The following is a 27,710-nucleotide window of genomic DNA, read 5'->3' on the forward strand; positions in this document are numbered from 1 at the left end:
TAAATTTGCTCAAAATCCAAGACTGAGGCAGAAAGATTCTACGGTCAGTGATGTAGCCCAAGCTCACTGACGTAACTCTAAAGTGTAGGTTAGCAGACATGATGGGGATTTTTATTTGTTTCACCTCAAAAGATTATTTGTACATTTATACAATACTTTATTATACATCTTGTAATTAGTCTCATGCATGTGAAGGCCTGAAGGTAGGGAGCACTCTGTCCTATACTGTTCCGTATCATTTCTCCTGTAAGAGCTCTTTATCCCCATAGAAGGGAGGAAAGAGGAAATGTGTTAGGGAGGATTCTTTAAAGGAAAGGAAGGATCATTGTTTTTCCCTGAAAGGAACACTCTCCAAGGAGAACCCTAACTCTCTTTAGTTAAATATAAATATGAAATCCCAAGTGAAGGCTGCTATGTCCTCTGTGTTCAAAAAAATCCCCAGTGACCTAAGATGCCAGTGAATACTAGATATTTACCTCATCGAACCAGAGAGGCATTCAACAAACTCATACTCAACCCTGCCAAACAAAAGTTCTGTTTCACAAAGAACTGTTTAAATGGTGGAACTGGCTGTTATGATGTGATACAGAGACAAAAAATTTCTATAAATACAGTCCAAAAGGATTAGATTGACAGAATAGTGGCAGATGGGTTGGCTTAGTGTGACCAAGTAACAGGTTTGGTGGTCGACATGCAATTTTTATACTAAGTTTCATAAACCAATTGCCACAAAACAGCAGGAAATCCCACGTTTCCTCTGTTTCTTGCACTCCTTCTCTAAACATCTTCTGCTGGTATTGACAGTCCTTAATATGACAAACTCTTTATTGAGCATGATGATCCTTACCTTAGGAAAGATAAGTATATCATGAAACCAGGAAAATTACATTAGACATCAAGAAGAGTTTTAGCTGCCATCTATCAAAGATGTCCTCTACTGATATGATTTACTGACCCCTAGTAATCCAGAAACAGTCATGGCACAGTCACTTTCATTCAGACAGATTTCTTGGTTAGAGTTATACAAAGCTTGAACTTTAAAAAATAAACAAAACCAAGGCATATATTTTTGCACAATCTTTTCTATCACAGAAAAATAAAACTCACGTATTACACAAATAAATTTCAAGTACCACTGCTTGTGTAAATAAATTATTCCATATTTAAGCTATTCCTTTGCAGGTAGACTATTTTATTTTCACTCTACTTGTTCAAGACCAAAATTAAACACCACAAGAAAATTCTTCCAGAAAAAATGTAGCATTCATTGAATAAATGTTACACTTACCTGAAATGGCTTATTTGGTTTTCTAAAAGGGAGGAAAGTCTGTCCTTAATTTCCTCAAACCTTTCCTTCTCTTCCACAGATACTGTTCCAATTCCATCCGGCCTGTAATATTAAATATTTAATAATTGTTGATATGTCTTCATGTGGATTTGTCTTTGGACAATGATCTTTATTTCTAAAGTTTTTATTTAACATCAGTGTTAACTCCCCTTTCCCTTTTCTCATTGTCTCAAAGGATAAGCAATTACTTGTGAATATAGTTAAAGAATAGGCTGCAACTGGACAAAGATTTTAACTTTTGAGCTGAACTTTTGAATTCAAGTCCTAAGTTTCTACATCATCTCTATATGAACACAAGGTAACATATAACTCTTGCAAATCCTTCCAAAAGACAATTTTCTCAAGAAAATTAGTACTATTGTCACAGTAAAGAGGCCTACTCAAATCTTGTTAAATTTCAACTCCTCGAATCTTCTGTTTCTTTTCCTAGAGGCACAATACAGCTAGAAGTGATTTTAAAGTAAAGGTGGGAGGGAAACTAGTGAGAAAAGCCACAGCAGGCAACACCTAGGAATCCTACATAGTGGGGATAGTTTGAGTCCTCATCCTATATTGACAAATAGCATCATGTGTTCAAGACTTCCACATAGGCACAGCATCAAAGATGCAACAAAAAAGTCTTTAAAAAACAAAAGCACTCGCATTTTTTTGAACATCAAATTTAAGTCACAATAATTAAAAAATAAGGTTATATTTATTTATATTATATTTTTATATATAATTATATATATTATATATATTTATATTTATATTTATTATGTTAAGCATTGTACTCTTACTGACCTGCTATATTGCATCATTCAGCAGACAAAAATAAAAAACAATAAAAAAACTTAGGCCAAAGTCTTAGCCTAAATGTGTTACTAATGTACTTATATTAAAATGGTGACAGAAGTAAAAAAAAAAAGAAATTAAATACACAGTTCCCAAATATTATTTTTGTCATGCAGTCACAACTTCCCCACATACAGCATACTTTAAAAAGAAGTATCTGAAAACTTCCTGTTACATTCTTAACTTCCAGCTCCAAGGTAACAAATCAGCTACTGCTTCTCACCTGAGTTTCTGAACCTGACACTATGTGTGGATCTGTCCTGTATCTGCTCCAGATCCTCCAAAACTATCTCAATGTTTCTAGAACTGAGAAAATTGTAGTAAAACGTCATGAAGAAAGACAACATTCTTTCTTGGAACATTCTGATTGTTCCAAGAATCATTCTAGGATTCTACTAATATCTTTTTCCTTTAACTTTCTGCACTATACTTAAATCTAGGAGGGATAAGTTGCTACCTGGTCATGACATAAACAATTCTCTCATCCTTTAAATCACTTATATTTGTGACCTGTCAAGTCAAGGTGGAAAGAATGCCTGAATTCCTTAAATTATTGTGAAGACAACAATAAAAAATCAGATGTGGTAGGTATAGTAGTAGTCAGGCACATCAATATACCATTGTATAAATTTGATGTGAAAGAGCAAAAAACTTATCTTCTCTCTTTTGATAGATGCCAGGATACTTCACCTCAGTATTCTGACAGATGGAATGAGCTCAAATTTAAGTAAATTGCACTGTCTGATTTCATTGTCAGGAGAGATTGCGCTCTGGACTGATAAAGTAAATAGTTCTGTCATATTAGGCCTCACTGAGGCATGTCATATATATGTCAGAAAAGACCTAGGGGTCCAGATAACAGTAAGTGAAAAAGGTGAGCCAGCAGGATGTCATATCTGTCATCCTGCACTAAGGCTAGGATCACTATGTACCAGGGACCTGTCACTTCACCGAGGTTGTTGTCACAAGGAACCTTGATGACAACAACTAAAATCTTCAGAACTGCTAAATATATGTTTGCATAGAAGCAGATATCCCAGTAGGAGTACACAAAAAGGTGTTGGAAAAGTACCATCTACAGCAGTGAAAAACTCATCTATTGAAAACAGGCTTTTAGAAAATAGCATGAAGTCTGAATCACAATTTTGTTTCTTCTTGTTGCAAGCCTTATTGCAACAAGAACATAAAAAGGCATTCTGCAACACAATTCTGAGACATATTGTGCTGATGGTAATTTTTCTACTTATGGGAATATATACCTACTACTGATTAGAAAAGAATCCATGGAAAAAAGAATCTGACTCTGAGATGAGCTGAAATATTAAAAATAGATGAATACTTCAAAATTCCCACTCATTTAATCTTTGAGATATTTTTTCTTTTTTTACTTTGAAGATTGAATAAAAAAAATAACACTGTTTTGAGCTGGTTATTTTTATTTATGAATTACTGTGCTTGCAAAGAAAATCAGACTCACACAGTCATTTAGTTTTCAAAGGTTTAGGTCATCCATAAACTATGCAAGAACTATTTTGCAACTAAAAGCAACAACAAATGTGTCTTTCCTACTGTCTTAAATACGTGGTTGGGACTCGATTTTTTTCAATTCAAAACGAATACTAAGCTTTGTTATTGCAGCCTGGGACCTCTCTTACAAGAACTCGGCCAAGAAAAGTGATGGACTGTCTTAAGAAGAGTTTTCATTTTAACATCATCTTCTCAAGAAGGTGATGGAGAGTGAATTTTCCTTTCCTCCACGCTCTTTTTCCTCCTTATTGTTCACAACATTTTTTAGAATTAGAGAACTAGGTGAAACAGTGAACACTCAAAACCTGAGTAGCCTTTTCTCTCTCACTTATATTAGTTTTCCACTTTTTGAGAACTCTGTAAATTGGATTTGGATTGGCCTGTCTTATCTGCTTAGATCACAGTCTAACTGGCACAGATGTAATGTTATCTCTGGTCACAAGTCAAATTGTTTAATTCACTCAGACTTAAATATCAAAAAAATATTTGAAATAAATACCTCACGAACTAGAGCTAGTAAACTCAAGCAAAAAAGTAGCTGTTGGACCATAAACCACTTAAATAATGAACCAAAAATAAAGGTTGACCAGAATTTTAAAACTTATTTTTACAGCAAAAATCTTGAAAGATCGTTGGCCTGACAGCAGTTACTCCAGAGAAGCTGACTGATTAGCTGGTGGATTTCAGTTTTCCTGTTGCAATGGACTGTTTTTCCTCACTTGATATAATCCTTTAAGGCTTGGAGTACCCTCTAGAATTATTTTGATCTCTAGACATCTTAAAACCTGCAATAATTTGCAGAGGTCACTTGATGAATTGTAGGATTAAGATTATTGTGAATACCTACAGCACAGAAGATAAAACTGTATTCCAGTTCCAACGGGAATTAGATATGATGGACACTGGGTTGACCGTAGATTGTTTCCAGCTCTCAACTTTGGAAACAGCTTCTCCTAGTGGCCTGTTGGAGAGTGAATTGTTACTTCAAGCAAGACTACTTTGTTAAGACAGCCTTGGAAATACTGACTGAATATGCCCGACTTTTTGCCTCTGGAACATCATGATACTGGTGCGTTTTTGCATCTTTATTTTAAAAATGTTAAAAGTCTTTTTAATGAGCTTTCCTCATCAAAAACATAGACCATGACTTTGGTCTGTCATGAAAACAAAGAGTATGAGGAGAGTAATGCACAGAATGTATAGAATGTATTCTAACATACACACAGGTATGAAAAGTAAGGCTGACCAAAAAGAATTTACCAGAGCAAGAAGAGAAATTATTATGAAAAGCAAAATAAAAGAAAAATACTTCAGCTAAGGTCTTTAAGACATTTCTGTAATGGACTACATTTAAAGGACATAGAAAAAACAAAACTAAACTTAAATGGCATCCTTTCTCCTAGAAACAAAGTGTTTTAGAAGAGTTCAGTGCTTTCTAAGAGAACTTGTTTTTATATTCAGCAGCATGTACAATCAAATAAAAGAACAGTGACAAGTTTCAAATTAGCAAGATAAGAATTTGACTGCTCCTTTCTTAGAAAACCAAAGATTAAATTTTTTAGAATTTGATGTAGAATTTTTATTATCTATTTATAGGACTTAATAGTCAAGAACTTAAATATCAAAATTTTCCTTTAAAATGCAACTGTATTAAGGCTTTTGCAGAGTCCACGGTTTGTGTTACAGAAACCTAAGAACAATGATTTCCACTATCAGCATAGAAGCAGACAGAGCAGACGTCTTTTTGTTACAGAAAAAGAAGACAGTGCATTACCACATGGCATTCAAACACAGCTTTAATCAGCAGACACTTGAAGACTGAGCATTTTGTTTTTTATATTAACTATTCTTCAAATATTCTGACATAAAACTGGCACAATGGAGCCTTCTGCTGTATGCAGTTCTCAGTCTGCTCTGACATCTGCTTAGAGGTTATGCCCTTTTTTCACAACTGAATGAAAAATACCAATTCTGAAGGTCACAACAGCAGATTAAGATCATAAATTGGGTTATTTTTAATAATATTTTATGCAGTTATATTTTACGTGGGATTTTTTAATTCCCTTCTACTGAAAAGCAAAGCATGTAATAATATAATATCATTTTACCCAATGTACAAGGGTATGTAAAGGCAGTAATCAGTTGAAATTAATGACAAAATATTGCATAATGTTTAGAGATGGTAAGTGTATGTAATAGCATTCCTTCATTGGCTAAGATGGCAAGTATAACCTTAAACAGGCAGAACTTTTTTCTGATATTTCTTAATAATGTTTGAATTATGTTTACTTTTCTATTGACATTTTCTCTGAGGCTTTTCAGCACAGATTTGTTTTGAGACATTGAAAAATGTGTCTCTGTTAATAATGTAGTGAGGACATGTTTTGTTATAACACTTTTATAGCTAGGAACACTTTCCAACACAGGACAGTAGCCTTCCTTTAAACAAAGGTGAAGTCAACATGGCTTCAGCTGGCACCTACAACAAGGTGAAGTGTTTTGCTTCTAGCTTTGAATACAAGAGAACCCCACTGACAACTTTTTTCTAGCCACTTACAAGAGTAATACATAGAAAACTGTGCCACTAGATGAATGACATACATTAAAAAAAAAACCAAAAAAAAAACCAAAAAAACCCAACCATACACGAAACCAGTTACTCCAAATGTAACTAGTTAGAAAGGTCTCCCATCAGAGGCTTGGGGCTGTGATGCTCATAAGCAGTTTAAGTGTTACTACATATTGTTTATGAAAGACACCAAATGAAGAAGAAACCATCAAGATATAGACAACCTTACTTTAAAGTTAAGTTAGTCAGAGAAGAAAATACCTATTCAGAAGTTCCAGAAAAAAATTCAGAAGAGACAGAGCAATGTAATGATATTATTTGCTTTATTTTTATGAAGTTACTTGTCCCAGATTTAAACGAGATGATTTCTCTGAACATTCTTTTATGACTTGACACAAAGTGTAAAATTGCAATAAACGTTTCTTATCACAAAACACTGAAAAATTAAAAGAAATATATGAATGCATAGCACTCTCCAAAGTTTCCATAGTTTCACTTCTATTGTGTGTCCCTTTATTCCACTCTAAGATATTTCCACTAAGCATAACTAAAGCAAGAAGCCTGTCAGAGAGTCTACACTGCCAAATGATGGCAAGGACCTAAAAGTAGCTCTCAGAGAGGGCAAGGCTATTACAGACATAGAAAATGATTTTTTTGTACCAGTGTACTGTTATGAAGCAAGTTATTATGAAGAAGACTTCTGTGCTGGAACCCTTCTTTTCTCATAGAAAAAGAATTCTTAATTTTCAGCACAGAATGTTTTAAAAATGAAAGCAACTTTAAAAAGCCCTTATGGAACAAATAAGAAAAACAGACAGCAGAAAGTTGCTAGGACCACCTGGCAACCTGAATTATCTGTGGTTATGTGAAAGTTCTCATCGAGAACTGCCATCCTCCTGGGGCATGGGAGATCAGAATCAGAATGGGAGGATAAAAATCAGAAAGTCTCCAAGGAGCTGAGGGAACTATAGGCCAGTAAGTATTACATACATCCCAGAAAATTAGAAGGAACTATAATATAAGGATATTTAAGGATAAAAGTAAGGATATTTGGGTAAATATTATCTATTGTCAAGTGTGTATGGCTTTGAAGCCATAAGACATAGAAATCTTACCTTGTGATCATTAAGTTCTCTGAAAGGATTGAAAACACGTGGATGAGTGTGACCTGGCTCATATGAGGTACCTGGATTTCCAAAGCTCTTTTTCCAGAGTCCCTAACCAAAAGCTTTTAAGGCAATTAAGCAGTGTCTGAGTAGAAGTCCCTACATTTACATTTAAAATCAGTGGTGAGTACCCGTTGTGAAGGTATGTTATCAGTAGAGTTCTGCAGAGATCTGTTCTAAGACTTAAGTAGTTTTACAGTATTCATAAATGACCTGGCTAACAGCTGAGAACTGAGGTGACAGTAAAGGTAATTTTAATGATAGTTATGTGGCATAGTGTGGAATTCCAGAAAGACATCATGAAATCAGGTAGCAATACAACAGCAAACAATGGTAAACATAGATAAATGTAAGGAAAACACAGTAGAATGGAGATCCCGATTTTATGATGGTTAATTCCATGAAATTATGATTGCTATTCAGTAGCAATCAAAGGAGCAAATTAACACTGGGAAACACCAGAAAAGGACAAGGAACTAGCAGAAAACTTCCATCCAATGCAATCAGTGCAAAGCTCCCTTCTAATTCTTGAATCTTAAATAGCAAAGAGACAGAATAGGATTTTTCATTTTTCTTCTTTGTCTTTCCAACAGCAACAGAGCATGAAATGAGATGTGTAGGAGTCAAGTTCAAAGCAAGAGTTCTTCAAGCAAGAGGAGGCTGAGTTGTGGAACTCGCTGCCAGAGGTGTTGAGGGTGAAAAGGGCTTACAGAGGTTCAGGGGTGCAATAGACAAGTACCTGAAATAAAGACTCACTCCAGGTTACCAAACAGCTGCAAAGAGTTGGGAGTCGGAAAGAGGAAATATTGCACATGCTCGCCCTTCTTTTACTCCAAGCAGGTCAATGCTGGAGAGAGATGACTGACTGGCTCAGAAGAACCCTGACTCAGTATGACTGTTCTTCTATGGAAACACACATGTGCTGAAGTTCTTACAATAAAGACAACCCCCCACCCCCCACATCCATCTTCAGTTATATACTGATTTTTGTAGCATTACTTTCACATTCACTTCTCGTATCTGAATTTCCAATAGATCAGATATCTTTCTGAATACAAAAAGGTGTAACAAGGGAATATGCTCGAATTTTGAATTTTTCAATTCAGTCTGTAACTCAGCAGGTGGAAAGAAGTCACTTCACACTTCATGTGATACCCACCAGCATTCATTTCAGACAAGAGGGCCTGAATAGAAGTCACAGCATGAAAAGTAGACAAGAGTGAACACGATGGGGAAGAAAACAATAGCTCCTACCTGGACTGTTTAGACTGAAATGTCAGCATTCAGGAATGTCCTATAGTTCCCTGTTCTGCCCATTTCACTTTCACCAGCAATAAGTTTATGCATAAGTGCTGAGCAAAAAGTTTACTTGTGAACTAACTATATTGATGAGGACTATATAGAATATGTCATATAAGTGACCATGGAATATTTCAAAAGAAAACCATTGTGATGGGAAGCCAAAGGAGATGCTACCGTAAAGCCACAGAGCACGAGAAGTGCAGACAATGAAAGATGATTTTATTTATGGAGAAAAGAAGAAAAGAAAACAGTTGACTCAAACCCAAGGATGTATATTTGTTTAAAGACAGCACAGCTATTCTTTTAGTGAAGTATTTTCCTTTTTGGCTATTCAGGAAGAGAATGTCTTAAGACTGTCATCTACAAAAGCAGAAATACCTTTTACTACATAAGCAGTTTGTTAGCCCAGTTGTAATGGACTAACTTATGAACGGGAAAGGAAGAGGAAAAATAAGCTTTGAATTTCTCAGTCTAGGACTCAGCACATTGTGTTTGACCCTGAGCAAACATTTCTGTTCCCAAACCAACAGCACTGGCATAAAACACACAAAGTACCAGTACACTTGATAAATCTAGCAGAAGTTGTTGCCTATATCTTAGGAAAGAAAAAAAAGAAGCTGGGGGCTGTTCTCTGGTCCTGAGATCAGGAGACAAGGGTTGCTGCATACAGCCTACACTGGAGCACAGCTCAGGTCTCCTCTGTGCTCCAAATGTCCATGAAGCTCTAAGACAATAAAACTTCTACATGTTTACTCCAGGTGTTTTGAAATAAACCCATGGTAACACGTTAAAGTCTGCAAGAGCACTGCAGCCTGCAGCGTGAAACGTGTTTCAAGTCCTGGGGTGCAGCAAAACAGCACAGGAAATACCTGAAGGTTCAAAAATATGTTGGAAGAGGTTTGAAAACATATGAGGGGTGGAAAGAACCAAAGCTGATTCAGACTGAGTTTCTCCTCACCAGAAATGAAGGTGAGAGACACTTGTATCTGATCGTTTGACTGATGTCACTAGATTGCCTGTTATTTTAAAATTCATACATAAAAGAAATGGACAGTATGAACTACAGATGCAGCTGCATTTCTACATGCTCCTCCACCACCTGACTTCAAGATCAATTTTGATGATCTTTCTCAGGCTAGGGGAGGGTCTAAGATCCCTCTGTGAAACAAAGGTGACATATAAATTAAATACATCATGCCCGGAGTATAAAGCCCTTTGTTCTGTGGTCTTTCTGATTCCCAGCCTGACTTACAAAACAAAGATGTATAACGCCAGGGACCAGCCTAGAACTTTGGCCTGTTGTGCATTGTCTGTGAAATTCTCTTATACCTCTTACTTAGTGCTGCAGTGAATGAATGAGTGGGTATATTATGTGCCCATAGATGTGTGTCTGTCATTCTGAGTGAGTGTATCTGCCTCTGTCCTTGACTTACTTTTTTTCTTTCTTCATGTTTCTTTTTCTTCCTTTTTACAATATCTCAGTTCTAGTCAGACCCTCTCTGTTCAACAATTCTTTTATTCCTAAAACACTCATAATGCTATTCAGAGAATATCTGTACAGTAGGAATAGACAGAATACAGAGTGCTTACCACTGTGTAAATGATGTGCTCCCTGAGATATTTTCTTGCACTGCGTGCACGATTGTCCTTCACTCAAATTATGAAATAAAAAGAAATGTATCTACCTTTCTTTTGAATTCTTGAAGTAAGTTTGAGCAATTATCACATATATTTGTCTTCTTAGGTTGAAACCAATAATAAAAAGGCGAGAAACAACAAAGACTTAGACTCAATAGCAAATACGAATGTGTCAGCTTCTTGAGGAATTGACAAAGAAGCATGCTTTTACAGAGAATAGGTTACCAAATAAAAGCCAGAAATCTCCTACCTCACCAGTATGAATGTTAAGATTCTTGACAGCATTTCAAGCACATTCAAAAACATTTCAATTTTGGATATTATTATCATGTATTATATATTGTTAATCTACCACTGTGAAATCACTCAGGTCACAAATGCCCAGCTCCAGATGAGACTGACTGAGCCAGTGAAGGAAACAATATCCTTCCTAAGGATTGCCTCTTCTTCTCTGGCTTGAGGACAAAAAAACAGCCTCTATTGCTGACTGGTTGCAAAGCAACATAAGCATACATCTTGGGCAGAAAATCTCTCTCTTCCAATCCCTACCAAGAATCAGTTTGGGGATTTACTGACAGCAACACAGTAATTTCTTCTTGGGACTGTGATTTTTTTCCCTAGTGGCAGGATTGGATCAGTTGGGAGCATCTATTGGGTTTCTCCTTGCTATTTTGGGACTTCTTAAACACATTCCACATAGCAGTCTACAACTCTAGTGCACAGAACAGGTATAAATGCATGTTCTCCTATAATTTGATAGACTGCCTGCCCCAGTCCCCAGTCAAGCACAAGGAAGACAGGGAGCAAGTTCACTGAATTGTCACTGTGATGCTCTGAGGTGAGGCTGAGGGAGCTGGGCTTGCTCAGCCTGGAGAATAGGAGGTGTTGAAGTGGACTGAATGACAGCCCTCCAGGTGTACTGGGTGGTAGACAAGAGGCAATAGATATAACTACACTGAAATTAGACAGGTTCAAACTGGGTAAAGCCCTGACTGGAAAAAGCCCTGAGCAACCAGGTCTGACCTTTTAACTGACCCTGCTTCATGCAGGAGGTTTGCCTAGAGATCTCCTGTGGTCCCTCCTATCCTATGATTTGATCTGCAATAGCTGCTCTCCAGCAGCAGAGCTAGTCCCCTCCCATCTGGAATAAGACACAGACGAAGCAGTGCTTCTTTTAAAGAATGTGCAAAAACAGCAAAGCAACAACTTAATTTCTTTCTAAGTCTTTCACTTGCAAGTGGAATGAAGATATCATCCCAAGACAACCACTGTGGCCAAAAGCTCCTGAAGCCGTCTACCTGTCTAGCGGAAAGGATTCCAGAAGTGTCCTAGGTCTTCCTGGCTGGAGGTTACACCTAATTCCCAATATATATTATTTCAATCTGTGATAGCACAGACAGAAGAACTCAGTATAGTATGATTAGTTGCCAAGCTACAGACTGCAGAAAAAGAGCCATAATTTCCCTTAAACTGCAAAATTGTTCAAAATGTTTACTGGAAACACCATTTAGTACCACAACATAAATGCAGAATGAAGAAAATTACCCTTTTAACAGGATGAGATCCTTTTATCTTGAAAACACATTGCATTAAGACAGAACACACTGAAGAGAGATTTTTTTAAAACAGTAATCTGTATGGAACCTCCAGTGCCTCTGAAGAAACTTTCATGAACTGATTTCTGTTGTGTGCAGTTCCCTACCTGGTGAACGAAAGAGCCTATGAATACTTTTACTCAGACTATGCATTTAAATACTTCGGATTAAAAAATATATTGTCAAATTACCTGTTACCATGAACATGAGAAGCACAAAATGCAAAGCTGTAGTGGAGCAAGGTTGGATCAATGACAGAACCATTTTCTGAATATTCAATCAGTTCATCGAGATAGCAGAGATGGCGGTGACAGCCTCTCACTCCGTAGCGAGCACAGTATTCATCTAATACGAAGACCTGACCTGGGCTAAACCAGCCCTGAAAGGCAAAAAACCACACGGCATTTTGAGATTTATTTTCCCACTCTCAGCTTTAAATCAAACAATGAATAGAAACATAGATTTTTATGTCCATTACATAAACTTTTTATATTAGAATGATTTACACCTGACTAAGGCTGACAGCACTGGAAACTAGATCCCACAAGAGCCCTCATACTGAAAGGATTAAATGTCAGGAAACTATTTGCAGTTATGAGTTACCGCTACTACGGAATACATAGTTTACAAAAAACATGCTAATACATCCAAAGTCTGGTACAGATTAAGTTATAGATCAAAACCTAATATAAACTAACACTTTAAAACAATTAATTTTGCTTTAGTAATCAATTTTAAGATACAAACTAACATTTGGGTAATGCTGAGGGACATTAACATGGACATTAAAACACGCTTTCTGGATGTTCAGTGGCTGCAACTTTAATATTTTGACCACAATTCAACCCTTTACCTATGTAGCATGCATACACTTTTAACAACTTTTAAACAACATTTACGAGGAAAGAGATACAAAGCTAGGTAGTTTGTTAAAAGCCACCTGAGTAAGATGAGTAAGATTTGACCTTAAATAGTAATTAGATATTCTCAGGCTTACTGAGAGCTTTCTTGGTCAGAGTTTTGATGAGACCAGAACAGCTTATCCCTGACACAGACATGAGCATACAGACTCCTTCACACCACAAAAACAGTTCTTGAATGAATCCATAGTGTAAAAAATATAATTGAGTCTTGATGCAGAAATATGATAAAAAGTAGCACAGTGAGCTTCCAAAAAAGCAGCATGGAGAAAAACCTCAGAAAACTACAACTACTGCATAGCAGTTCTACATGAGCATTTTTCCTTGTTCTTGTTTCAATTGTAGTAATATTTACCTCTCATCATCTCTCATCATTCCATCTCATCAAATGGTTAAGAGAGATTGAGGAATTCCTGAACTCAAATATACAAATAACTTGGATAAGCAAAATGATTTTGCAAAGCCATGAATTTATAACATCAAGATAGCAGCTGAAGACCGATATTTACCTAACGCTTGTGAATACTTCTGCAAAATCAGATGTTTAATATTTGTACAAAATATCATCAAAAATAATATTGAACAATACTTAAAAATACATTCTCATCAGTTTTAAAAGCTGTGTTCTAACTTTGCTAGAAAACTTGTATGAGACAGGAATTTAAGCTTTATATCCTCCCCAAACTCTTAAATTTAATGTATTATCTGCAAACAAGAACACCTCAAAGGTATTTAATATTTAATAAATTTGTTTCCTCCTAATTAATTTCTTCGAAGTCAATCTTTCCACTGCCTTTAAGGAGCTTCATCTGTTTCTGGAGAACACTTAGCTTTATTACAGAACCCAGAGCTGTACACAGCATTTTAATCTAGTATCTGATCATGTTGCAATGCCTCATGTAGCTTACACAGTGTTTGATAGAAAACATGGTATTCTATTGAAAGAAGAAAGGAAAGGGATTTTAACTGCATTTCTGCAATAATACGTGTCCTAGCCCTAGATATAATCAACAGTGGTTATTGTGATTGATATTCTCCCAATATGTTGTCATTGTCACAGATCTCTCCCTACATTTTTATGGAAAACATAACAAAATGTTGCATTTCATTTCCTAGCAGTACAAAAGCAAACTATTAACATTTCTGCTCATTCTCATTGGATATAATTGTGACAAGAATACAAAATTTTAAAGAACTCATTAATTTAACTTCATTCTCTCTTAAAAGATCTGTTTGTGTGGTCATTTTTCATATAAAGGTGTGCTTTCCTTGCCCTTGTCCATATCATGCACAAGACTCTCAAAAACATAACAACTTTATCCTACAAAGTATTGGTATTAGATAACCACATATTTTTTATTTTATAATTGACAAAGCCTCCCAACCCCCCAGCCTCCTCAATACTCTCCCTATACCAAGAAGAATGTAGAATTGAAGAAATTTAGGTTATATAGTAATTTAATATAGAACTTTGTATAATATTAATTCTTATATGTTACTTTTTTTTTTACAAGTTGTTTGTGTGGTTACACTGTATTTGTTAAAATAAAGGGATGAATTAATTATAAAAATTATGGGAAATGAGCTGTTAGAGAAAAGAAAAATCACACTCATATGTCCATGTATTTTATTGTTACCTTGACATTCCCAAAATTTTAAAAATCAAAAAATATAGTTAAATATGCAATTAAAAAAAATTATCACCCATTCCACTTATTAAAAGCTGAATTTAAAAAAGAATGGTAAGAAATACATCTGCTTTATGGTTGCTATAGCACTGTGCATTTCATCTAACCTCTTCTAAAAGTTCCTGATTTCAAGGTTATATTAAGTGTCTTACTATATTATTATTATAAAAAAGATTTTGACCCCAATGCACTGGTAGAAAGCTAACCATTTTCTCTTTGAGTTCCAATTACTTTGTACAGATGTACCTTCAGGCCTCTTTGATTCAGTGTGCAACCCACAGACAGAAAATGACTCTTTTAACTTTTCTATATGTACGTATCTGGCAGTATTTTAAAAGGGAGACAACTGTCATCAAATAATAATTTTTCACCTTTTTAAAAACTGCAAACAAACCTAAAAACTCCAATCATTATCTTTGTATTACAAGACTAGTCAGAAAAATGGAAAAAGAAGTATAAATACCTATTATCTTTTTTGTTGCTGTTGGGACAGTAAAGTGAAAAAAATTTATGTGCTGTGAGGCATTTTAGATCCTTAGTGAGAGATCACTCTTTCAGACATGATATCAGGTGAAAAATAAAGCCTCAGGAAGTTATGAGGTCTGACCCACAAAAACCTGTTTAACGAGTGTGTATAATCTGATAAACTTCCACAAGATTGTTGCTGGTTTTCTTCCCTAATGAAAACAAAACCTGAAGCAGCCCCATCCTCAACTAGTTCACAAAGCACAGAATAGAAAATGATTGTAGGAAAAGAAAACTGCAGCCAACATCTTACCTTTAATGATGGCAATTATGGTATTTGAATGTGGAAAACATTCATTTTGATACAGAGATCACATTCTATTTGCTTTTGTTTAATAATTATACTCCCCTTTGTTACTTCCAATTCAGGTAGTACATATAACCCCATATATCTATATTTCTTATGGATCTGCCTCCCTTCGTTGGTGTTCCTCCTTCACACCAGAGTGGAATGAAGCATTTCAAGACAGATGAAAATGTCTGCAATGAGGCAACTACATTTGGACCTTAAAATGTCTGTACAGGTGTCAGTAAATCCTATCACAGGAGTTCTTACCATTGTCAAAACCTTCTGTTTTTATCCAAACCTCCCCAGAGGATATGATAAATTTCAGCCGACAAAACTGAAGACAGTTTGTGTCTCTTTGCTTCCTATTGAGTGGCACAGCAGCCGCTTGCAAGTATATAATTTTCAAATTTAAAACCAATCGATTGGAGCCTTTATTCCACCTACAACTGCAGCTGTTGAATGAACAAGGAAGAAAGGACTACTTTGTTACAACTATTTCGCACTTCTTTATATCTATGTTCCAGCCAGTACTCACCAAACAAGAATAGGAGTCATTCAATCTGTGATCCAAGGTCTGTCTCTGAAGCAGTCTAAAGAGGGAAGCATGGTCAAATTTGCAGGGATTAGCAGAAATAAACTCATCCATGCCATGTTTCTGGCCACGGTCTGTATCTGTTATACAAAGGAAAAATGTGCAGAGCAATACACGTGAGTGTGTGTTCAGACTTACAAACACCAGTATATGCATGGCATATGAGTCTCAATATCCAAGCTTTCTTGAAAGTATCTCAAAAAAATAACTCATATAGAGACATGCTTGCAGGTGAATTATTACAGAATCTTGATCTTTTAATCTGAAAATATTACTGAATTATTTTTCTATCATACCAATCTACAGAGTGCAACAGTGAAAAAAAAATTGCTACTCACTGACAGATAAACCAAAATTTAGAAAGGTTGCCAGAAAACACAACATAGTACATTAAAAAAGTCTTAAAGCATTGTTTTCTAGTGGGCTCTGCAAATGTTTCAATTTAAAAACAATGCTATAAGTAGAAAAGAAAAATATTCTGTAATTTCCTGGTTTAGTATGGCTCTTTTTCTAATTTTAGCAAAATAAGCACAAAATATTAGGGAAAAAAAAGAAAAAAACTGAAAAAAAAACCCCAACAGGTTTATGCATTTATTTCTTCAGAAATGAAAGAGCATCTTTACTGCAGTTCAAAGTACCACTTAATAGAAATATTCATCATGGCTTGAAGCCTACTTCTCAAATGGCAAACTGGAGCAGAAATGAACACACTGGCTTGAGCTAGGTCATTTCCAGCCTTCTTTTTGTACTCGGCTTTTAATGAGACAAACCTTAATGTAGTAATGGCAAAGAGCTCCTTCAACCTTCCAGCAAAGTGTACTGAAAAAGGGAGCAGCATTTTTGTGTAAATAAATTGAGAAAACATACCATCCCAAATGGCACTTCAATCAAAGGCCCAAATTTATTGTTCTTCACAGATTGCATCTTTCAACGCCTTTAAACCCCGCGGGTTTATCAAAAGAGAAGCTCTAGTGATTGCTTTCATTAATGCTATGTTTTGTCAAAGTCTTCAATGTGAATTATCTATCTAGTATGGACAGAAAAAGCCTTACAGTGCCCAAAAGGACTAGTTATGTATTAGCACATTAGCTGTCTTAGATTCTATAGACTGTATTGGGGTGAACAGTCCTATCAACTTAAAAATTGACTTCCCCTTTCAATAGGGTCTTAGCTCTTTGTTCCTTTAAATTCAAACCTAGGTCTTTTTATATTAGTTACCAGAAAAGTATAGATCTAAGTGTATCCTAAATGCAATTTTGAAAACCTGCATAGTAGATATCTAAAATTTCTAAAGAAAGGAGACAAAAGTTTATTGATTAAACCCAATTATAGAGTCAGGTTCATAATAAAACTCAATATTGATCTGTGGGCATGATGCTAACATAATCAGTCACATTTAGAAATTTAGCCCCAGATCATATTGATCCATGTCAAGTCCAACTTTCAGCTGTATTTGTGGATGGGAGAATTATTTAATTCAAGCTGAAGGATCTGCAACATCAAATCCTAGAAAGATGCAGAAACTAATTCATATCACTTGGCTTTGCATTGTCAAAGCAAGAGTCACATCCATGTGACAGATTTCACCAAGGTGGATGTAGCAAATAAACAGTATGACAATAGGTCGATGGTGTAAGGTATGAGACCATCATCCCAGAGAAACAGCAGCATGTATTTTAAATGATTGAAAGATCTGTAGCATATGTGATTACATAGATTAGCAATATTTCAATGAGCATTAGGCTAGCCTATCATTAATGACAAACCTAGCTCATATTTTTGACACAGGTACAGGAAATGCTCTCTCTTAATTACTGCAATTTAACTGTATTTAAATATATTAATTCAAAGATATACAACTGATATCAACACAGCTGCATTACCAAAAGTACTGAGCAACATACGAAGTTATCTATACCTTCCAAAATGTCCAAACACAGATAAAATTATTTCAAACCCATTATATTTAATGTACAAGTGACTGATTTCAACATTTCTTGTAAGTTTTTCTTCTTATAAGAATATCAGGTTTATCATATACTATAAACATTATTTATAGTAAGATACATGACAAGAAAGAAAAAGTATTAATATTTCTTTTTGCCATCATGTTGAAAATTATACACAGCTGAATCATTCTTAAACTAACCTTTTGGTTTTTTCTCTGGTTAACCACACCAATATAAGAGATGCCCCTTTTTTAAGAGAGAATGTGTAAGTACTGACAAGTAATTTAAGTATTTTGGAATCAGGAGACTGGATGTTGCAAATGAAACAGATCCAGCATACTGATGATCAGAATGATGACATCCAGATGATCATAATGAGTAAGGTGACCCATTGAACACAATATGACTTGTGAAAGCAGAATTTGCTGTTACATAATTTGGGCAAGATAAGCAAAAGTATGGATTTAAGTGTATAAATATTTGCTAGATTTAATTCTAAAAGGAAGATCCATGACTGATCATCTTTTTGAGTGAATCAAGCAGTACAAGTAACATTGTCAAACAGTAACGTAAGATCTGTTACGAAATATATTTTAGCTACAGAAAAACAACTAAAAACTTACCTTTGCTAGCTGTAGGCAAGCAGGAAATAACAGAAAAATAGATCTAGTGTAATACATTACATTTTTGTTTATTGCTATGATATACATACAAGATAGCTGATAAATATTTTGACATTAAAAGGAATTTAAAAATTTAAGAACTTGAGCAAAGATTATGAGGAATTCATAAATGGTGTATGACCATGACTAAAAAAATTACTCAAGACCCTACTTTTAAAAATTGTTAGAGAGATTGATTTTTTCAAATTCTTACACAAATGAGCTTTAGCGGTCCTGTTCAAACAACACACAAATGCAAAAGGCATATAAAGTGCTATATTGTCATATAGTTAAGAAAAAAATACAAATCCATTTATCTCTACCATTTCTCAATCTTGGAAAATATTTGGAAGACATTTGGGGAGAGCTTTGAAGCAGTAATATTTCTCTTGCTTTTTCACAAATAGTTTTTCTTCCCTTCTTAATAGAATTTGTTGCCACGCTCTCCATGTTGCCTTTAACTCAAAATCACTGGTTGCTACTTCCATGTTCCACTGACTGTTTCAGGTTGTGTATGTCATCCTTTGGAAACTGTTAACCAAAAAACTATCCATTTATTTTTGATCAAGATAGGACAAACAAATATATTTTCAAATGATGTTAAAAACTAACAAAAGCTATTGCAGGAGTTTTAGCATATTCTTTGGGTGCTCTTTTAGACAAAGATACTAATTTTGGCAGAATAGCATTCTAAGTATGCCATTTGCCACCTTTGCAAGAAACTTTAAATTTTAGTTAAGCTGTAAAGGCTATAAAAATCATCACATCCTCAATGACTCAGCAGAGTTGACTGAATTAAGACTACCAAGAATTTCATGTTTACGGCACATTCTCAAGTGGTTCTAGCATCCCTACAGAGCATCTCTGCCCTGCTCCAGCCCAGAAGAAAACACACATTTCCTGCATCATCTACTCTGTGCTAGGGTGAACTACAGGTACTGGCCTTGCTGAGTGGTGACCTACTCCTTTTTGTGGCTCTCAGTGACAGCTCTGCTTGTGTTTAAGCATCATGAAAGCAATCTGAACTAGCTCAGGCAAGCAGGAAAGACGAGCAGCTAGAGGCAAGCAATATAGTATTGTAGGGATTAAAAGGATTTAAAGACTAAGACTAGTAGGGTAAGAACTATGACTCTGTTACAGAAGGGGCTGGAACTGGTCAGAAAAGACAGTGGCAAGACATGCATTACATTCCTTCAAGTGCCACTCCAGACAGATGGTGACAGCTTACATTGGGAACATTTTGACTCCTGATCATTGACCAGGACTCCAAAGTGTTCCATGCTTAGAAACACAGGCCAAAGAGACAATCTATGACCCCAGAACTCTATAATTTAAGTATCAGGCCACGAAATAACTTTGCAGAGAAAGTGGCAGAGAATGAGAAAGCTGCTGGCCCATATGGCCCAACTGTTAGGCTGGGAATACCACACTGACTGATTGCCAGTATTTTGTTGAAGGGCAAATTTGAAGAGGATAGTAGATAGTTTTTACATGTTCCTGACTAGTACAGAAGAGAGCACACAGGTGACTGACTTACTGACTGCCTAAGGTGGTGGAGGCCAGTGTAAACATTTTCCTTCTAAAAGGGAGACAGGAGTGGATGGAGGCAAGCACGAAATGGACATGAAGGGGAATGGGAAAACATGCAGGGAGAGTGGAGTTAGTCCAGTCTTCTAAAAGGCAGACGAGTATGGTGGACGACATAAAGCTGCAAAACCTGCCGAGAAAACTATGTCAAATGAAGAAATATCTTTTACTTGTTTTTTTCTAAAAATGTAATTAATTGAAAGAGATCGTCTCAGAACTCATGAGGGTATAGGTTCAGAATGATATTTGGCTTTGCATTTCTTCATTAAGATGTGACTATCCCCTCATGTCCTGCTTTTAACTCCTGTGTTATGAACAAATTATTAGCAGTGCTCAGCACTCCAGCAGCCTTTTCAATTGCATGAATATATCCCCTAATACACTGCTTATTAAGAAAGGGATCACTTCCTGAACCTTTATGTGATTCAGATTAATCTGTTTTTCATTGGTGCTTTCCCAGAAACATTAACGTCCTTGGGAAACTTATGGCTATTCTACAATCATCCATCTCTAAATACTATGTTCTTTCATTCAATATGCTCATGCAGAACAGTGGAACTGAAGGTCACTCTCCTTTCTTGATCATTGCCGACATTAGCCTGTCTTCACTTTTGTTTTGGAGTCACCTAATACCACAAAACTGCAATACCAAGTTACTTAGAGATGAAAAAATTGGGTGGTATTCTACATTTTAGAAGTTGGACAGGTACGACAGCAGTTTGATTCTGTTTAATGACCACTTTCAGATACTTCTCATAACTATCAAGAAAATTTCAGGATGAAAGAAGATATTTTATAAAAACGATACAGAAAAACATTGAAACATTTCTCCTCAAGTTGACTTTTTTCTACATCCTGCAGTTTAAAGATATTTAATTTTCTCCAAATAATTGAAAATTCTTTTTGACCATTTCATCAGGGTGAGTTGATTTTTCATCTTAGAGGATAAAGAAGATGAGGACAAACTTCAAAGGTTTGAATGCCATTAACTGACATTTTTCTTGCAAAGCCCAAGCTGGTTTTCTGCTTTCTGTAAGTGGAGATGGCATTGCATAAGATACTGTAGAAACTAAAACAATGTGATCTTCTATTGGCTGGAAATGCTTAAATTATGTACTAATAGGAAAATAAAAATCATAAAATAGTAATTGCCAAATTTTCTGGTCAAAACTGTATTTCCTAGTAGTAAAAATGCATCATAGTAAAGACAAAAAAAAATGGAAATTAATTTCATTTAATATATATGCCAGCTATCAAGTACTTGGTGTTATATCTTGATTAAAAATAAAAGAAACTTAGCTTCATGCAAACATTTTTCTAGGGGAAAAGAAAATGAACTTCTCGTGAAACTGAATCTATTAAAATGTGACAAACGGTCATCTATAGATTCTTCTTAGGAGTAAAACTATGCCTCAAGAAATTCAGCACAGGAAGTAGGAGTCTTACATAATTATTTAAGGATATATCTGAAAACCCTAGTTCTTGAAGTTTCTTAAAAACGGAATAATTTGATTATGCCCATTTCTACCTCAAGTGCAAGACACAGAATAAAAAAAACAATGGTTCTAAATCTCACATTAAATTAGATTCCACATAGTTACTCTAGTTACTAGTTCCAATAGTTACTCTATTGCAAAGAAATCTATGAATTATAAGTTATGAATTACTTTATGAATTATTACATAATATCAACTTTGAAGTACATTAAACCCAAAGGCAAATAATAATAATAAATATGGATTTTTGATTTATATACAGCTCATTCATATGAGTTTGTGTAAGTAGATACATAAGCATGACAGAAAAATACATATTTGAGGCTTTTGAGCTTCCCTTAAAATGTCTTTACAATAATCCTCACTTTTTCTATGGTTTCCACCCAAAAAACTGTAGTCTCTCTAAAATTATGCCTAAAATAATATCAAGATGTGACGATCTTGCTGTTTAATTCTTTCACATTTTCAGTAATTTTATCTCTGAAAACACAATTTCAGTACATCCAAACTTGTGGTTGCTTTTTGTACCTTTTTCTTTCTATAATTTTTATTGCCCTGTGGTCAGCGTGTTCTAGTTGCTTTCACTTCCAGGTAAACACTGTGTCCAAATCCAGGAGCAATTCCTTGGCCACTGCTGACAGTGGTCACTTCTTTTGTGCTTTCTAACTGATGCACATGAAATAGAGACATTAGGTGGGAACACAGTGAACTCCCACCACCCAGCACAAATCCAGGGAACTGGGAGGAGGTGAGCAGAAGCACTCCCTGGCTGTTGCCCCACCTTTGCTTTTGCAACATTACTTCCATCCTACTTCACCTTAATGGCCCCAAAATGAAAGATTACTTCACAAAGTGTTTCAGATTAATTCCCTTCCAAACTGCTTCAGATGAAACGCAGATGTCAGTGCTTTCGTGAGACTAAACTTTTTTCAATTATCTTGACACTGAAAAGCTCAGTGACATTGACAGCTCAGTCAGGATTTTAAATAAATATTACTAAGTTTAACGAGCACATTTTACTGTTTTCTAAAAGCAAACTGATATAAGATTACAGGATGACTAGAAGGTTGTGAGACTGAGTGATAACAGGACTGAGGGAGGAGAATGGGTTTGGGTCAACCTGCTACAGACTTCAGACACTAAACCAAGTTTAGTCTAAAACATGTACCTCCCCTCTATCACTGTACATGTACGATTATATGATAATGAAGAAAAATTATTGTGTAATAATCATATGATGTTCCAGAAATTTGATGGCTACTACAAAGATCCTCAGATTGCACTCAGCCTCTGTAATACCATCAAAAAAAATCAAACATATGCTTCCTTCATGAAGCTATCTACACGACAGAATACTTTCAAAGAGATAATATGAAGATTTAAAGGTATGTTTAATACATGTTATCTACATTGATTTCTCTGAAATGATACTTTCCTCAAAGAAAGGTAATGAAAATTTAAGCCTGAATAATTTTAAGAATTTTTTATACGCAATTTAATATTACACTATGTGCCAAAAACATCCAGGAGCCCATCTATTGCCTTTCAACTCACAACATATGGTCTGCATAGAAATTTTTTGGTAGCTAATACATATAGTGTATGATAAAGCTGGCCTAAATCTATAAAAATTCTGAGAATAGATTGATGCTTTTCTATTCAACACTACACTGACTGGCTTATGAAAAATATAATGCAAACCAAACACCGTCTCCATGGTAATATGTGGGTCAATTGTAAGGAATATGAAGCTAATTGCTGTATTTTCATGGATTATAATAAAAATAATGACCTCCAAGTCAGGATTTCCCTTGTTATTACTAATAATCTGAGTTAGAGACCTTCTGGCTAACAATGAACTGCTAGACACATTTGCCTAGTGAATAAGTTCTGCTTAATTAAACTTCATTGAGGGAGCTGCTACATATTTTACCAGCTAAAATCAAAACCAAAGCCACAAAAGAAAACAAAAGCCAACTTACAAAGTGGGGATATATCTGTGTTGGCATTGCCTCCTTTAAGATTCATCTTCTGAGCTTGACTTGCAGGAACAGGCTTGTAAGATTGACCTGTGGCTCTGTACATAGCTTGAACCCAGAGTATTCTATCCTGCTCATCATCACTGGCAAATATCACGGTATCGCCTTCTTTAACAGCATTGAAAAACATTCGACCACCCTGAAGACCTGAAGCAGCAAATAAGAAGGTAATCTTGATAAATGCAGGTTACTTCTAAATCACCATTAATGTTTATTACATTACTGGTTTTAGTCTGAGTAAGTGTGTGTGGAGGGGTGTGCTAAAACATTTTATAGGTATTTATGACCTAGAAATAAGATAAATCTAGAGCTATAAGGATCAAATGGTAATACATGGAAGTAACATAAGTAAAATAAATATAGAAGTCACAGGAGAAAATATTTACATGACTCCACTTTCAATTCAGCTCCAACTTATTTCTTATTAATTTTCTCTGTGTCATATGCTATTTTGCATTTTTTAACATATTCTCCTTCCTGGTTATTATTTTATTAGCTGGCACTTCCTGTCAACTGTATCTCTTATTGAACAGAGACAGCTCCATACACTTTATCAATGCTGCTCTTCCTTCCTTAGTCCTTTTTCTCGTTCCAGTGTTTTTTGCTCAGAGCATGTAATGAGAACAGCACCCAACAGTCAATGTGGCTGTGCTGGGGATTTCTTTACGACAGAATTGTTTTGGTTTTCCAAACGCCTTCTAAGCACTGTTTGCCTTCTCAGTTGTTCTAAACATTGACCCAACATTTTCAAAGATTAATCTTCAATGTCTCAGAAGTCTTTCAATTTTGTAACCCTCCACTGCACAGGTAGAATTGTTTTCCTCTGCATAAGATTTCCCTCTGCCATTTTAATATTAACTTGTGGAGATTTCTCTGATATCTCCAAACTTACTTTTGATGACTATGAGTAATTTTTCTTTCACAAGCATTGTCATCATTCACCTTATTTTCTAAATTACTTATGAATATACATCACAGTATACTGACACTTGCCACCACCCTCAAAAAGAGGAAAGGGGAAGACCAACTAGAATTCACAATTTTTTCCTTGTATTATATGTGGTCTTACAATGTTTCAGGAAACTTTAGTGTAAAGTTTATTTTTCATTAGTCATACAACAAGCTTCTTTCTAAAAGCATGATTTTTCACACCAGAATGTCCTAGTGCAATAATTACCAAAGAACCTCGGGATTTTTTGCTGCTAGATCAAAATGAGCAAATTGAATCAGCTAATTTACACAAACATATTGTGCTTCAGTATCCTACTTCAAAGTCATGAAAAGTACCTGTGTGAGGAGCTGTGTAATCCACCGTGTATCCTTCCAGTTGCATCAGTTCCTGAGGCTCAGACTTCTTTTCTCTGTAACTGCACATTGCAAATGTGTATTGGCTAACCTGAATAAGAAAGGACTTCTTAATTATTGAATTCATTTCAGAACTGTATAAAAAAATGTACCATAGTTTAAATTACCTTTCATTTGCACTGAATAAATAAATTCCCCCCTTTTTTTTTTGTTTCTTTTCTGGAAGTATTTACAGTGTAAAACTTCTCATTCCTTCCCCTTTCTGCTGAAATGAAGGAAAAAAGCCTCCAAACAAAATAACCCATAAATGCACCTCTCTGCAGTTTCCTGAAATACATTTTGGGATGTTGCTTTATGAAAAAATGAAGGGAAGCCATTTAGATTCTGGTAGGGAAAATACATAGTACTGTGGTACTGACCAAATTGCTCAGTATACTGTAAGAGAAAAAAAGAACTATATTCCAAGAAACTGAGACAACAAGGACTTTTATGTATAAAAGTACTGTTTGCAGAAGGAGTGGCACAATTATCATGAAACTGGAAAAAAGAACATATAATCTGGCCAATTCCAGCTAATGATGGCAAGCATCAGAACCTTCAGTATGATTTTGTATTCCAATTTCTGTACCTTTTGCGTCTGTGTTCTCACCCACCCCTGGGTTGTTTGGCTCACTAGATAAAGTACTGTGTAGGCCAAGCTGCTTGCAGGTGGCATGAAAAATATTAGTTACTTGTCATCAAGTACAATTATCAAAAAAATAATACAGCAGTGAGAATCTGTCACCAGGAGGTTTTTGACTCTGTAGACAGAATAGAAAATTTTAAGGAGAGGTGAGGAAAAACTGGCTGGAAAGACAAAGAATGACAAAGAAAGAAATGCAGTATCTGGGAGGCAAAAGCAATCACTGAAGCAAAACTGAGGTGTTCCCAGCCTTAGATGAAGAGCTGGGAAGATTATAAAAGATGACCAGAACAAAGAGCATATGAATTTGTGAACACCTGAAACTTAAGGGAACTGAATGTATAGGCACCTCTGAAACTCTCATCTCCAAGGACTGTAGCATACCTGACCAACAGACTTGTTTTGAACTATAATATAGTTTCTTAGATCTGTAAAATTATGCAAGAATTTACATATAGGTAAGGAACTCATCTATGATGGATCATCTTTATTTTAACTGCTGACTGCTCAGCTAACTTAGCTGTTTTGGCTACAACTTCAGGAATGACCCTTTTCGAAGTAAAATTTGGACAGCTGTCAACTTCATTCATATATTTGCTGGTGCTGTGCCTTTACTCTTTGTAAAAGATTGATGTTTTTTGAAAATAAGGATGGAATGTGTGATTATTAGCTGGGTAATGGTCTAAAAAGATTTCATTATTTTATATATTGGGGCATTTTTGAAACAGGACTATGCTATCTATGTGTATGCAGCTCATGGTGACTGAACGTTCCCTGGCACAGCCTGTATAAGCAAAAGGAGCAGGTGTACTGGCTCTCTGCAAAATGGCCATCGGGGCTCAAATGCCAAACTGATGTCTCCAGAACCACAGCAGGAGTCTACAGGGGAGAGAAACTAAACACAGCTCTTCTAGTTTAATTATTTCATTAGTTAAGCAAAGGCAGTTTTACAGGAGATAAGAATTTGAGAGACACTGTTAGATCACTGAAACTGTGTGTCAGCTTTCCACATCAGATTTGGTACAAACGTTTAAAGGGGCAAACCAAGACCAGCTCAAATATACATAAACACAAAAGACAATCTAGTTCACACAGAAATTCAGATTTACAGGCCAGAAAGGGACTATTACAAGCAGACAGCCCATCCCCCAGCATGACAGGCACAGCGGAATTTCACCTCCCTGTTTGTGCACTGAGCCCACAGTTTTGCTTTCATTCACAGTATATATTTTAGAAAATTACCATATTTTGGTTTAAACATTTTAAGTTATTCCTGGGCTGACAAGCAGGGCCTTGCACACAGGGTCCAGCTGGGAGCAGGACAACCAGCCCCATTGCCAGCCCTGGGCACAGGCCAAGGATGGCCTGGGATACGGAGAACTGGAGACCAGCCCTGCTGTGGCATCTCTGGGGCTGGGGATGATGGCCCCAGGAGGCTGAAACGGGGGTCTGGGCTGTGGGCAGGGACAGTCAGGGCTGGTGGTCCCCTTTGGGATGGGAGCCTGACATGGGGCTCATCCCTACGCTGTGCCCTCTGCTCTAGGTGGGGCAGCAGCACCACCTCTGTCACTGCTTATAGTCCCAAAACCACATTTGCCCTCATGGACAAGCATGGAATGAGCTGTTGGTTAGTCACACAACTCTAAATCCTTTGCAATTAGAATTATATTTCATGAGTACTTCCTCCTTTTCTTTTCCTTGTAAACTGAACCTACAGTTTTAATTTTTGATCTTTGCACTGTAGTGAAAACATTTTTCAGTTTAATCCATTTGGTTGAATGAAATAACCTGGTAGGACCCACATTCAGCTCTCACATTTTCATGTCAACAATTCCACATAACCACACTGTATAGGCACTCTGAGCCATCAGAAGGGAAGCTAGCAGACACTAACAATGGAAATGCACAGGATGCCCATATTTTTCAGAATTCTCCAGCCACTGAATGTTTCTGAAGATAAACTTGTGGAAGATCTGGGTGATGTATCTTTATTAATT

The 27,710-nt window shown here is 35.9% G+C and overlaps 1 protein-coding gene across 3 annotated transcripts in view; it reads right to left on the reverse strand.

Annotated features, from left to right (window-relative positions):
- The window catches only part of CADPS2 (calcium dependent secretion activator 2), a gene marked incomplete at its 5' end in the record, with an annotated part of 291,727 nt that overhangs the window by 79,312 nt on the left and 184,705 nt on the right, over positions 1-27,710 (reverse strand). For all 3 annotated transcript variants that reach the window (XM_082279935.1, XM_082279934.1, XM_082279933.1), the window contains 5 exons: positions 1,289-1,390; positions 12,171-12,358; positions 15,937-16,073; positions 23,670-23,873; positions 25,014-25,122. In XM_082279935.1, coding sequence (XP_082136061.1) covers positions 1,289-1,390; positions 12,171-12,358; positions 15,937-16,073; positions 23,670-23,873; positions 25,014-25,122 — 740 coding nt within the window. The remainder of the gene's footprint in view (positions 1-1,288; positions 1,391-12,170; positions 12,359-15,936; positions 16,074-23,669; positions 23,874-25,013; positions 25,123-27,710) is intronic.

This window comes from Coloeus monedula (genome assembly GCF_965178545.1).
Source record: "Coloeus monedula genome assembly, chromosome: 4".
In the NCBI taxonomy this organism is placed as follows: Eukaryota; Metazoa; Chordata; class Aves; order Passeriformes; family Corvidae; genus Coloeus; species Coloeus monedula.